General features: G+C 35.0%; 2 protein-coding genes across 2 annotated transcripts; both read left to right on the top strand.

Annotated features, from left to right (window-relative positions):
• Window positions 1-6,755: 6,755 nt before the first annotated feature.
• LOC116124112 (secreted RxLR effector protein 161-like) lies at window positions 6,756-7,274 on the top strand. The gene has a single exon (XM_031409816.1). The coding sequence runs from the start codon at window positions 6,756-6,758 to the stop codon at window positions 7,272-7,274; it is 519 nt and encodes a 172-aa protein (XP_031265676.1).
• A 2,378-nt stretch (window positions 7,275-9,652) lies between these two features.
• Window positions 9,653-10,018, top strand: LOC116124111 (uncharacterized mitochondrial protein AtMg00810-like). The gene has a single exon (XM_031409815.1). It carries the CDS (start codon window positions 9,653-9,655, stop codon window positions 10,016-10,018), a length of 366 nt encoding a protein of 121 aa, XP_031265675.1.
• Window positions 10,019-14,742: the final 4,724 nt, after the last annotated feature.

Genomic DNA, 14,742 nt, shown 5'->3' with positions numbered 1-14,742 from the left:
TATGAAAGAGTTATGAGAAAAGAGTTCTAAGGAAAGAGAAAGAGAAAGAAAAGTACCCAAAGAGAAATTGAATGAGAGTTTTAAGGAAAGATTAGAGAGAGAGAGAGAGTTACGGGATAGATGAGTAGAGGATTTACTTACTGAGCATTATTTTAGTGCTCACCCCGTTGTTTTCCATGTTTTGCAGGACCTAGGTGAGGACACTGTCGGATGGATGTCGGCGTTCGAGAAGAAGCGGTTCCACTGTCCCTTATGTTTTTTTTTATACTTTTGTATACGTTATACATTTTGTGTAAATTTATATGTTTGTAAAGAATATATATTATATTTAATAAAAAAAAATTTGGGCCCAATTTCTTATGATATTTTATGTGTATTTCATTATAAGTTTTTGAGTAGTAGTGGCTATTCCATTTTTGGTATCAGAGCCGAGATTTTGGGATTTGACAGTGTGCCATTCTTCTCCTACACGTCCGATAACCGACTGTGTGAGTTAATTCTTTCCTTATTTAAGTGTTCTTTTGAATTAATCAGTATGGTTTTTGTGTAGATGAAGCGTAGTAACAGGAGGAAGGGTAAGAGTGTGATGCATGAAGGGAATCCTCCAACCCACCAGAATTGACTCCCCTACCCTTGATGAGATGAGGATTCGAGCCATTGTACAGCAGGTTTTTAGCAGAGAGTCAGGGAGTAGTTAGGAGAGAACCGAGACTCCCATTAGAGTACCGCCTCCAAGACAAGAGCGAGAAGGGCCGTACCTCAGCCAGTCAGATCAAGGTGATCCGATTCAGGGGCTTGTAATCAGCACCAGCCGCCAGCATTTCGGCTGGAAACCAGAACCTGCCTTAAAAACTGCCTACAATACTTGGCGACCTCTGGTATAACAACGCCACGTACACCTTAGAGCATCTCCCCGCCGCATTCATAGTATAAAAAAAAAAAAATGATACAAGTTTGAAGTTTGTAATTAGTGGACATATTGGTTGGTGGTTGAAAGAAGTGGAGTTCGATTTGATTTTAGAGTTTGCATGAGGAAAATCAAGTTCTCTTACTTTGTTATTCCTACCATTTTTCTGGAACCTATACCCTGGCCTAAAGTTATAACCTTTATAAGACCTATTGATCCAAGGTATGTGAAATTCTACATTAGTGGAGAGTGATGTGAAAGGTGAGCCTATGGAGTTGATTCCATGATTCACATATAAGTCATAACCCGAATACTGAGATCAAAATTCTATTCATGAATGTTATGCATAACACCATCCGAGTTTGTAGACTAATGTTGTGGTTATATGGATGTTCTAGGGTCGATAACAAAAATGATTGATGTTTGCATTGTCGTGTGAGTTTTAGGTGACTTTTAATTAATCTATTTATTTTGTGTATATGCAATTTTTGAGACATCTTTATGAATTGATCCAGACTTTTTGTTAGTGTGTTCTTTTTGTTTATGTTTTATTACTTTTGGAGTTTAGGATACGTTTAGTGTGGATGTTTGTGGGTATCATCGCTGGAAACCCTCACGGACTACAACTCGTCCAACTAGGGCCACCTAGGGGTTTAAGGCTTTTGCATACGCTAAATGCAATCGTGTCATCTACGGAGTGATTAGGATGTTTAGATTTAGGTTTTATTATTGTGTTTTCTTGTCAAGCTTAAGACTTATTTTACGCTTATTTTGCTAGGGACTACCAAAAGCTGGTTGGGGGTTTGTGATGAGCTTGAATGTTGATATTTTGTTAGTGATTAATTGGTTTATTTATGGAAAAATGTGCTTAAAATGTGGAATTTAGATTATTCTTTCATAAATACCATTTATGGATCACGGGTGCACTTTATTGTTTTCAGGCTCAAACAGGTTGTTGAAGGGAAAAGAATGTATCGATAGATTCACGACGCGTAGGAACAACGGCACAAAATCAGGGTCGAAATGAGGTTGTGTACGTCGAAGATGTTACGGAAAATCTGGAAATTCTTCATCATGAGTATGCCCGATTTTTCTATCATAACTTGAGCTGTAGAAGTCAGAATTTGACATTTGGTGGCGTTGGAAAGCTATTCAAAGAGCTACAATGTTTGTGTTGATTACTTCATCTAATTCTGAATTTTACAGATGCTTTGGATGAGGAACGATCGCTGCGGTGATCATTCTTACCGCCGGCGATGGGTCACGGTTTGTGTTAATTCATTACCCTATCTGAATTGAATGGGCAAGTTTTCTAATATTTTTCCTAAGCTGACCAGAACCAGAACCTAGGGAAAAGGAGTCTTTAAGAAGTTAAAAGGGGATTTAAGAAGGAAAAAGGACGGCCACTACTTTGGAGATCGGAATTCTTGCGATTCTTGTTCACAAATTAGAGAGTGTTTCTATTTTCCATTCTTGAACTCATTTTATTGAATATAATGGTTGTTTTCATTACTGTATTTATGAACTAATTCTCTTTCTAGGCTAAAGATGTAGCCCAATTTGAATAGTGTGTGACTTTATTGTGTTAATTCTTATTGAACATTATTCTAAGTTTTATTATTGTGTGTAATGCTTTCAATTCTTAAGGATCTGAGGTTGAATGATATCATGGGTTGGGTTGAGATCGAGAGATGAAACCTAATTTGTCTAAGGTAATAAAACCATAGATTGAGCGAACGCTAGAGATAGTTACCGCGATCTGTGAGGCTCCGGAAAATTCCATAGATCTTAATGATCTCTTAGCTCCTAAATCATTTAGAGATACTTGGGTTGTTGCTAAGGGTTAATTTACTAATTGCTCGAGAGAGAGTTAGTGAATATTAGGGATTGGCTTTTAGAATGGCTTAATTAGGTTAATAACAAATATCAATACATAGGATTAAATTGGTGCGAAATCTATGCCCTAGGTTTAGTCATATGATTTTTACTTCAAAGTGTTTACAAGTTCTACTTTTATTCAGTACTTAATTTTTAGTGTTTTTATTTATTTTTTCATAAATTCATTCTTAACTTCAGTTTAATCAAATAGCAATAGAATATAATAGTATGGTACTTGGTAGGTAGTTCCCTTGGGATTCGACACTCGTTTACTCGAGTTTTACTACTTGCACGATTTTGTACACTTGCGAATAGCCTGTCACCCACCATGTTTTATATTTATATGGATGCATTTGAATTAATGTATGTGATAAATGTAAAACATTTTTAATCAAAGGTTAAACCTAATAATCTCCCTAACAAACAATATTAGATCCAAGCCTTCCATTATGGGCCAATTAATTCTTTAGCATAAAATTAGAGATCCCAAGATTTCTATTATGTGAGGGATGCTAATTTTATGACATGGAATTAATTGTCTGAGTTCTTGGATAGAAATTTTCATAATACCCAAGATTTCTATTATGTGAGGGTATAATGGGAATTCTATTTCAAGAAAGCATAATGGGTTGGATTTAACTAGTCTAGGGTACCAAGATTTCTATTATGTGAGGTTTAATTAAATTTAATAAGAATTTGATTCCCTACTAGAAATTTATTCCAATGAAATTTCCAAATCATCATTTAGGGGAGTATGGGATTTGAATAAAATAGTGGGAGCTAATAAGATTAGCATTAAAGGGTTTGAATTTACAAGACACTAATAAAACTTATATTTTTCCTTGCAGTCTCTTTCGGTATTCTGTGATTCTCGATAACAACATGCTAATCGAACCTAATTTTAATAATTGGTTAAGGATTTTGAGAATTATTCTCAATTCCGAAAAGGTCGAGTATGTCTTGGAAGCACCCCTTCCACTTTCTTTATGTCCTAATGCCACACCACAAGAAAAGGAAGTTTTCGATAAGTGGCCGGAGGATGACTTATGAGCTCGAACCTACATGCTAGCATCAATGAATGTTCAGCTGCAGGTTGAGCATGAAAAGATGGAAAGTGCGAATGAGATAATGATCCATTTACAAGAGTTGTATGGTGAGAACTCAGTGGTGAAGCAATACAGATTATGTTCAACACTATTCAGAATGAGGCTTAGGGAGGGAGTTGCGCCAGATGATCATGTTATGAAAATCAGTAATATTATAGGGCAATTACGTACACTTGAGATTGTAAGGCCTCACAGTCTTGAGGTGAATTTGATTCTGCAATCCCTTCCACCAAGTTTCAAGCCCTTCATCACAAATTATAATCTCAATAGGATTGAGTGCACTCTTGCAGAACTATCGAATGAGATTCAACAGTTCTATAAGTAGGGAAGAAAGGAAAAGGGGCAAGAGGATGTTTTTACAGCTTCTTCTAGTAAGACTAAGCAGAAGCAGTGGAAGCAAAAGAAAGGTCCAAAAGTTGGACCACGGAAAAGGCCTTTTAAGAAGGGTGCTTCTAAGATTAAGAAGGGCAAGAAAAGGTCAATGATAAAGGCCAGTGTTTCCACTGCAAGAAAGATGGACATTGGAAAAGGAATTGTCCTCTTTATCTGAAGAACTTGAAGAAAGCTCCACTAGGTATGTTCCATTCTTATGTTATAGAATATGAATTAAATGTTAGTTCACATGATCATTCTTGGATATTAGATTCAGCTGCTACATCTCAAATTTGTGTTTCATTGCAAGCACTGCGGAATAGTTTTGCACTGTTAAAAGGTGAGGTAATTTTGAAGATGGCAAGTGGAGCAAAAGTTGTGGCCGAGGCAGTGAGGACTTGCCATTTGACATTGCTATCAAGTCACATTTTGTATTTGTACAAAACTTTGTATTTTGCCAAAGCAATTAGAAATCTCATTTTTATTTCTATTTTATGTAAATATGGTTACGAAATACAGTGTAATGGAAATGAATGTCTAATTTATTTTGGAAATGAATTAGTGGGCAAAGTAATTAATGCAAATGGTTCGCATGTTTTGTTAATGAATGAGCATGACATAATGAATACCATTACAAATAAGAGATCTCAAAATGAAATTAATCCAAAATTACTTTGGCATCATCGATTAGGTCATATAGGAGATAAATGGATCATCAAGTTAGAAGCAAATAAGCTTTTAAGCCCATTAGGCTCAGAAAACAATCCAACTTGTGAATCCTGTCTTCAAGGAAAAATAACCAAATCATCCTTTAAGGGTAAAGGGTAAAGATCCAAAGAATTATTAGAGGTTGTACATTCAAATGTATGCGGACCATTTAATGAAATGGCTCAAGGAGGTTTTCAATACTTCATTACCTTTACCGATGATTATTCTAGGTACAGGTATTTGTATTTAATGAAATACAAATCTGAATCCTTTGAAAAGTTCAAAGAGCTTAAGAATGAAGTAGAGAAACAGACCGGAAAAAGTATTAAGTCTCTGTGATCAAATCGTGGTGGTGAATACTTAAGTACAAAATTTTGAGATTTTCTAAAGGAGAATGGTATAATATCTCAGTTGACTCCTCTAAATACGTTGCAACATAACAGTGTGTCTGAAAGGAAGAACCGTACTTTATTGGATATGGTACGGTTGATGGTAAGTTTTACGAACTTGGCAACGTCACTATGGGGATTTGCCCTTGAATTCGTTCTGCATATTCTGAATAGGTTACCATCTAAATCTATTAAGATGACACCATATGAGATGTGGTATGGTAAACCTCCTAGTCTCAAATATATGAGAATTTGGGGTTGTCCAGCTTATGTCAAGATTGTCGAGATAGATAAGTTGGACGTTAGATCTGAGAAAGGTCAGTTTATAGGGTATCCCAAAATAGTTTGGGATATTGTTTTTACTTCCACACTGATCAACGAAATTTGATAAGCACGAATGCACACTTTCTTGAGAAAGAGTTCTTAGAATAAGTTGGAGCAAAAAGAAAAATTGTAATCTAGGAAGAGTCTAGGGAGCCTCAGACTGAAAATACTCAGATGGGTGGTCCTTCTCAGGAAACCTTGATAACTAAAACAATTTAGCTTCGTAAATCATCTAGAGTATCTCGACCTCCGAAAAGATATCGGTTACTTCATGAAGAGATTTTTGAATTTATCATGATTGGAGAAGTCAGTCATGGGGATGATCCTAGATGTTATGAAGAAGCAATATTAGATATCAATTCTAGAAAATGGCTAGAAGCTATGAATTCTGAGATAGAATCTATGCATGCTAATCAAGTATGGACTCTCGTTGATCCTCCAGAAGGAATAGTTCCTATTGGATGTAAATGGATCTTCAAGAGAAAGATTAGCAAAGATGGAAACGTAGAGACCTACAAAGCAAGACTGGTTGCGAAAGGTTATACTTAGAAACAAGGGTTAGATTATGAGGAAACTTTCTCACCAGTCATTATGCTTAAATCTATGCTGGCCATAGCTGCACACTATGATTATGAGATATGGCAAATGGATGTCAAAACAACATTCCTCAATGGATTTATTGAGGAAAATATCTACATGCAACAACTTGTAGGTTTTGTATCTAGTTCTGAAAGAAATAAAGTGTACAAGCTGCATAAATCCATTTACGGGTTAAAACAAGCTTCAAGAAGCTGGAACATCCGGTTTGATGAAATAATCAAAACGTTTTGTTTTATAAAGAATCCGGATGAACCCTGTGTTTATAAATGGACAAAGGATCATGCAATGATATTTCTCATACTGTATGTAGATGACATACTATTGACGGGAAATAACGTTGGGATGATGACTGAAGTTAAGTTGTGGTTATCCGAAACTTTCTCCATGAAAGACTTAGGAGAAGTGACCTACATCCTAGGAATTCATATCTATAGAGATAGAATGAAAGGATTAATACGCTTATCCCAGAAGATGTACATAGAAAAGATGCTGAAATGGTTCGGCATGCAAGACTGCAAAAGGGGAATTTTGCCTTGCAGTCACGAAATTCATCTTTCAAAAGATATGAGTCCAAAGACTAATCAAGAGCATAAGCGAATGCGTGGAATACCCTATGCTTCAGTCATAGGTAGTCTCATGTACGCTATGCTATGTACTAGGCCTGATATTGCATATGCTGTTAGTGTTACAAGTAGATATCAGTCTGACCCAAGGGAAAAACACTGGTTAGCTGTTAAGACGATCATTAAGTACTTAAGAAAAACTAAGGATCTAATACTAAGTTATGGAGGTTCAAAGTTAAAAATTGAAGGATACTCTGATTCTGATTTTCAATCAGATATGGATGATAGAAAGTCTACATCCGAGTTCATTTTCATATGCAATGGAGGAGCAGTCAGTTGGAAGAGTTCTAAACAATCAACTACTGTCGATTCCACAACTGAAGTTGAATACATTGCTACTTCAGAAGCAGCAAAGGAAGCTAATTGAACTTGGTGTGGCTCCAAACATGGTTTATCCAATAACCTTGTACTATGACAATACTAGTGCTATTGCACAGGCAAATAAGCCAAGAGCACACCAGAAGTCAAAACATAATCAACGTACATATCACATTTTGAGAGAATTCGTTGGAGCGGGAGAAATTTTGGTACAAAAAACACCTTCAGTAGAGAATGTAGCTGACCCACTCACTAAAGCGATGACACAGAAGCAGTTGGACTATCATCTTGAGAATATGGGTATTGGATACCATAGCGATTGACTCTAGTGCAAGTGGGAGTTTTGTTAGTGTATGCCCTAGGAATCAATCGTGTTGTCGGTCTTGTAAATGTATTATGAATAAAAGAAAGTGTTCTTATTTCACATGTTGATTTTCTACTTCATTTATATTACATTATATTTAATATCTGCATGTGAAATGTCTGGATGACATGGATCTTCAGAAAATCAAATCATCAAAGAATTCCCTATGAAAGTAATGTTAATTGGGCAATAACATTGTATAGTAGGCATGCTAAATGTCTCCATTGAATATCATGTGTTGGTATTAGTGTGGGTGATTATAAGAGGTATGTCACTAAGGCATTAGCATGGATAAACGATTAGTGAACTGTTTGTTGAATACGAACGATTACGATGAATCACATGGATATGGTCAATGATTTATCATAGGATCGTGCTAGTGTACCACTGATCCTTTGACCTGAGACATCATGGTTGGATTCAACATAGGATGCATATGGTTCATATGGTGTATAAGTGCAAGACTAGTCATGTCTTGTGTAATAAGTCGGCTTGGTCATATGTTATTCATGTGCAAGGACAAGTGACGATTAAGATGGGATCCGTTAACTCAAAATAGTCCAATCTCGAGTTCCCAAACGAATGTCAATAAATATTAGAAAAGGGAAATCTCTGGCTAGAGTATAATGAATGTCAGATGAAAAGTAGCTTCATGTTGACGAGTTCCATTGTATCCATTGACAATTCAATTAAAGATTAAGTTAATGGCTTTGACATACCATGAACCATTTTTAATCAAGATTAGATAACAGAGGGATTTGACAACATGGTACGTAGGATCAGAATATGTTTATTGGAGTTTACGCTTCATTGTGGTTTAGGGGTTATGGAACATTGCTAGACGTCTACCATAATCAGTGGGAGTTTCGATTATAAAGAATTATAACGAAACATATCAAAATCAGATATTGGGCCCACAGCTAGATCACAGTGAACCAAAATGGTCACACATAAAACCAAGCTCAAAGAGAGAGACTAATACATATCATTAATCAGATTAATGATGTTCAGACGTAAATGGTTGCATCTGAATTAATGTATTGGTGAGAAATGATTATCCATGGATAGCTAGCACTAACCGAGGGTAATAAGGATTTATTAAATATTATTATTGGATTGGATTCAATGATGGGGCAAAAATGCATTGGTTTTATTCTAAAAGGTTAGAATATTTAATGGAATTAAAATTTGGTACAATTTTGAATTAACCATAAAACCAAGGACTTGACATAAATGTTTATTCTCAAGTTAATTTTAAATTGTTTGAGGCCTTCCCAAAAAAAATTAAAATTACACTTTGTGCCCATGGTATATAAATTAAGTTTTATACCATTTTAATTCAGTTGAATCCATTGAAACAAAAATACCTCTCTCATTTTCTCTGTCACTCTCTCGGCTCTCTTTTCCTTGACTTGTGTGGATCAAATTTTGAGGTTATTCAAGTCCACTTGAAGAACTAAGACTCCAAGAAAGAAAATTCAAATGTTGAATAGCAAAGGAGTAGGTAATATTTCATCCTTACCTTGAATTTTTTTTGGGCTTATGTGTTATGTTTGTGTTCTACCTTGCATCCATCAACTTGTCGATCATTTCTACACCTTTTCCATGTCCAAAATGCATGAATCCCAACAACACAACAACCAGAAGGTTTTGTTAATTTAACCTGTCCTAAGCATGTGTGCAAGCTGCATAAAGCCTTGTATGGGCCAAAACAAGCTCCTAGAGCTTGGTTTGACAAACTAAAACATGTGTTAGCTTGTTAGGGATTCACAAATTCTGTATCTAACACTAGTCTTTTCTTCTACAAGAGAGACCATCAAGTGATATACCTATTGGTATATGTTGATGATATTCTCATCATAGGTACTGACCCCACTCTCATTTCTCAGATTATTCAAGACTTGAACAAACAATTTTCTCTTAAACATCTTGGTGTGCTGGAATATTTCCTTGGCTTTGAGGTTAATCGCAATGATTCAGGATTACACCTTACTCAGTCTAAGTATGCTTAAGACTTATTGATTAGAGTTGGAATGATTGATTGCAAACCTTGGAATACACCAATGGCAACAAGTGTGAAATTAGGGGAAGAAGATAAGGCTTTTTATGACCAACCTTCACTTTACCGTAGCATTGTAGGTGGTCTGCAGTACCTTACCCTTTCCAGGCCTGATTTGGCTTTCTCTGTCAATCGCCTAAGTCAATTTCTTCAGCCTCCCACCATTGCACATTGGACTGCTTGTAAAAGAGTTCTCCGCTACATCAAGGGAACTCTTTCACATAGACTTATTTTTCAGAAAAACTCAGAATTCATCCTTGAAGGATATGCTGATGCAGATTGGGCTAGTGATGTAAGTGATAGGAGATCAACTAATGGGTATAGCATCTTCCTTGGAAGAAATCTAGTACAATGGGTTTCTAGGAAGTAGAAGGTTGTTTCTTTATCTTCAACAGAGGCTGAATATAGAGCTTTTAGTCAAGCAGCCACTGAATTGGTTTGGATTCAACACTTGTTTCAAGAACTTGGTATAACTATTAATAACACTCTTGTTTTTGTGGTGTGACAATATGAGTGCTGGTGCTCTCTCTTTAAACCATATTTTCCATGCATGCACTAAGCACATTGAAATAGATGTGTGGTATGTTCGAGAATTAGTCGTAGAAAAAAAGATATGTGTTCAATATGTTGTACATAATATCAAGTTGCAGATATTCTGACCAAGGCACTTCCAAGTTCCAAGTTTCAAACTCTCTAAGCCAAGTTAAAGGTAATTGCTAAGGTTGATAATGAGTTAGATAAAGGCCTTCATAAAGATAGTAGTTTGCTCACTGAAGATGAAGATTCTATCAAGTTTCATTCTGATTCTGGAAGCAGTAGCTGCTCTTGAGAAGTCCCCAAGATTCTATCAAGTTCCATTTTGATTCTGGAAGTAGTAGCTTCTCTTGATGGGTCCCCTAAAGACTTTTTCTCAGAGTCAAGCTTAAAAGCAACAAAGCAACTATTGAATTACTAATTCTAATTCTTGAATTCATGAAGAACTGGTGATTCTGGTGCTCTTGTGCCTAAGTTTCCTACTGTGGCATATTTTCTCCTTATGTGTCTTAGTGTTAACTACTGCACTTGAAACATTTGCTGATTAGACTTGTAGTGATTGCACCTTGAAGACTATAAAATGAGGTTCATCTTAAAGGGAAATATTAGCATATGATGGTACATTATGAGGTCAAGTTTAAGGGGAAATATTGGTGTATGCTAGTACATTACTATGTCTAGTTTAAGGGGAAATCTTAGTATAATAAGATGAGATTGTGGAAGTTAAGAATAGCTCAGGTTACTTTGTAAAATGGTTATGGGGTGTATTTTGTAAGAAAGCAAAAGTAGGGTGTACCTTGAAAAGTAGACTCTTAAACATCAAAACACTACCGTTTTGATATTATGGCTTGATATAAAACAAGCTAGTCATCTTCGTGTACATTCATTGAATTCAGTTAGAATATTACAACTAACTTTTTCCAGAATTCGCTTCTTTAGTCGTTCTATTTTCTTTGGTTCTTGATTCCAAAGTCATTCAATAGCAAACATTCAAGGTTCGTTTACAAAGTTGAAGTTAAGCAATCAACTATAAAACACTCCCTGCTTTCATAATCACCCTTTGGATGATCCACTATCTTGCCACAGCTTGCTTGAATCCAAGACACCTCTTGGATAGCTCAAGCTCCACTCATGCGTCAACACCAAAGACATCGTCCAGCTCCACAGCTTGAACTCCTTTCAAGCTTTCATCAAGGGAACCATGTTCCAACAACACTCATACAACAAAGGTTGGTAATGTGTTTTGAGCTTAACAAAGCAACAAAGGAACCTGACCAAACAGAATAAAACCTTAACAGATTTTCAGAGAATAATAAGAGGAATATTCAGGTTCAAGTGCAAATGCAAGGATGAAGAAGATTATAAAGAATCCTTGCTCAAGAAACCCTTAGACAATCAGTCGACAAAGCCTTACATATGTTTGGCTATTTTGGGAAAGTTTTCAACAACTTGTTAGGACCACTTTTGAAAAATAAAACAAATTTTTAGGACCACATCTGAAATATTTGACACTTGTAAATGGACCACTCATGCATATTTCAGTTCTAGATAAAATCCTAATAGCTAATGAAAACACAATATATGTATTAAAGTCTAACTAGACGATTATTGACACATCTAACTCTAATGTGGCCACACATTATGCAATGAAAACAGACTAATGGAATGTGCACACATCAATTCAGAATGTCATGACATGTGTAAACTGAAGAAACAATTGTGCTTTAATCAAAAGGATGTGTAGACATCAGAAATGAATGTGCACACACAAACTTCATAAGTTGACAAAATTACTTACATCTAGAATAAAGGAAAGCTCAAAATAAGGAATAAAAGGAGAGAAAAGCATACTAAATAAGAACATTGTCTGAAAATAAATGGATTTTATTACTTTTGTTGTATAATACACTATATCTCTATTAATGCCTTGTTAAAACACACAAAGTAAAATCATCTCGTTTAGATCCTTGGACTACTGAACTTAACCAAAGTTAGAAAATACAAGAACCAATTGAATGAAAACCTAGCTACATAGAATTGTGAAGCAAAGAAGAAGAAGAAGAAGAAGAATGTACACAAACTGTTATCCTTTTATATTATTTCTCAAATTTTATTTTGTGAATTTTGTGGAATTATTGTCATCATATAACAACATAATACAATGAAACTTAGGCATTGCAAAAATGCTAGAAAAAAATCTTACCCCTTGTGACTGAATGGCAAGCCCTTTAGACACTAGGTTTAGCTATATCCAGTGGTCTTGTGCTCGAACTGCAAGAGAGGCATTACCATACCTTAAAAAAAATGTTAGAAAAGATGAATAGAGCTCTCTTGAAAGAGTTATGTGCATTTGAGTTATGTTGGTTTTCCATCTTAATGCACCAATTTCTTCTAATCTATAGTTCTTATTCTACAAGGTAAACTAGGAAGTAACTGTTGGGATATTGTGGCTCGCTTTCCTATTTGTTCCCATGTGAAATTGTTTGTCTTTAGGAAAACTATGTAATAAAAGATACAATTGTAAATAGGAATAGAAATTAGGAGTCCTATTAGGAACTGAAATATGAATCCTATTAGAATTAGAATATCTCATATTTTACCTATAAATATAAGGGTGAAAACCAATTCAAGGTTATGAGAGAATGTGAGAATACAAAGTATTTGATGTAAGGGTTACTAAACATCATGGGGAGAATGTCTTAGAAACTGGGATTATCTCCACTCTAGGTATTGGGTTGAACGTGGTTAGAAACTATGAGTGTTTTCGCTCTATTAATTGTACCAAGTTTATGGTGTTATGTACTCGTGTATATTGTGTTCATAGAACTATAGTGGATTTCTCTCATCCGTGGATGTAGGCACGTTATGTCGAACCACGTAAATATTGTCTCTTTGTGTGGTATGATTTTATTTGTACATTATTAATCTCGAATCTATGTTTTCCACTGTGATTTCCTAACAAGTGGTTTCAAAGCTCCAAGTTGCGACCTGAGAGATAAGTTCTTTCAAGATGGTGAATGCACAGAAGAGACTAACTACAACAGGTTTGAGTTGTCGGTGGAGTTTCTCAAATCTTGGTAGTAAAATTTGTCATGGTTACTATGTAACCTGGATGCTAGCAAAATTCGACATGGTTATTCTATGACCTAGGTGCCATGATGGTGAAGCATTATCTTCATCATGTTCATCACTGTGATGGAAAACTCTCACATTCGTCACTATGATGGAAAACTCGCCAAGGTGGATATTGTTGAGATATTGTGGCTTGCTTTCCTATTTGTTCCCATGTGAAATTTTATGTCTTGAGGAAAATTATTTAATCAAGAATGGCAATTGTAAATAGGAATATAAATTAAGAGTCCTATTAGGAATTTAAATATGAATCCTATTATAATAAAAATATCTCATATCCTACCTATAAATGTAATTGTGAGAACCAATTCAAGGTTATGAGAGAATATGATAACACAGGGTATTTGATGTAAAGGTTATTAAACACCACGGGGGGAGTGTCTTAGAAATTGGGATTGTTTCCACTCTAGGTATTGGGTTAAGAGTGGTTAGAAGGTAGGATTGTTTCCGCTCAATTAATTGTATCAGGTTTATGGTGTTGTGTGCTCTTATATATTGTGTTCATCAAATTATAGTAGATTTCTCTCATCCTTGGATGTAGGCGAGTTATGTTGAACCACATAAATATTGTGCTTCTTTGTGTGATTTGATTTTATTCATATGATATTAATCTTAAATCTATGTTTTTCGTTGCACGATCTCCTAAAAGTAATTTGTTTCTTTTGTTTATATATTCATCTGGCAAGCTCAGCAAAACAAGTCTAAAATCGTGAAAGTTGACTCTGTTACATCCTGTGATTTCTTTGTTTCCTAAGCCAGCATCAAGGCTGCCCTGTAAGTTTCATTCAATTATGGTTTCTAGGATTTTTCCTTAGAATCTTTGAATATATTGTGTTAAAAAAACATAATTTTGTTTGTGAAGCTTTGTTAAGAATTGAAGGGGTTTGTCTCTAGTTCCTTTGCTTTCCTTTTGATATTATTTTCTATTAAGATCTTTCCCATCAATATATAGGTTACAATATCTACCATTTTCTCTCGATTGTCATGTGTTTCTTTATGCTTGCTAATTATTGTTGTTACTTTTAAATTTCCTCGTTGGGTACTCCCAAATGGCAAATCATTTTGTTGAAAATGGATTTTTCGATGGTGATTTTGATTTACCTTCACACGTTCTCTTTTTTGGCTTTGCAAATTTAGCCTTTGGTTACTCAATTATAATTTGATTTGCTACAGTTATAACGGTTTTGAAACGAAACACAAAATTGTGATACAGATTCATAAAATTATGCCTAAGATAAATAATTATTTAATGTTATGAAATTATGCCCCTGTTTCCTGCTCTAGAAAAATTAATATAATTATTTGTTTAAAATTATCCCTTTTTTTTTTTTTTTTTTTTTGTCAAATTATAATTGTTACATATAAGTACGAAAAATAAGGTCAAAAGATGCTGATTTTGAATCGATCTTGTATTTTTCAGGTAAAATT

Source organism: Pistacia vera, unplaced genomic scaffold (genome assembly GCF_008641045.1).
Source record: "Pistacia vera cultivar Batoury unplaced genomic scaffold, PisVer_v2 Contig149, whole genome shotgun sequence".
In the NCBI taxonomy this organism is placed as follows: domain Eukaryota; kingdom Viridiplantae; phylum Streptophyta; class Magnoliopsida; order Sapindales; family Anacardiaceae; genus Pistacia; species Pistacia vera.
This window is presented reverse-complemented; position numbering and strand designations above follow the sequence as displayed.

Coding starts and splice junctions, on each gene's coding strand:
- LOC116124112 (XM_031409816.1), top strand. CDS start 6,756: ATGTACATAGAAAAGATGCTGAAATGGTTCGGCATGCAAGACTGCAAA.
- LOC116124111 (XM_031409815.1), top strand. CDS start 9,653: ATGGCAACAAGTGTGAAATTAGGGGAAGAAGATAAGGCTTTTTATGAC.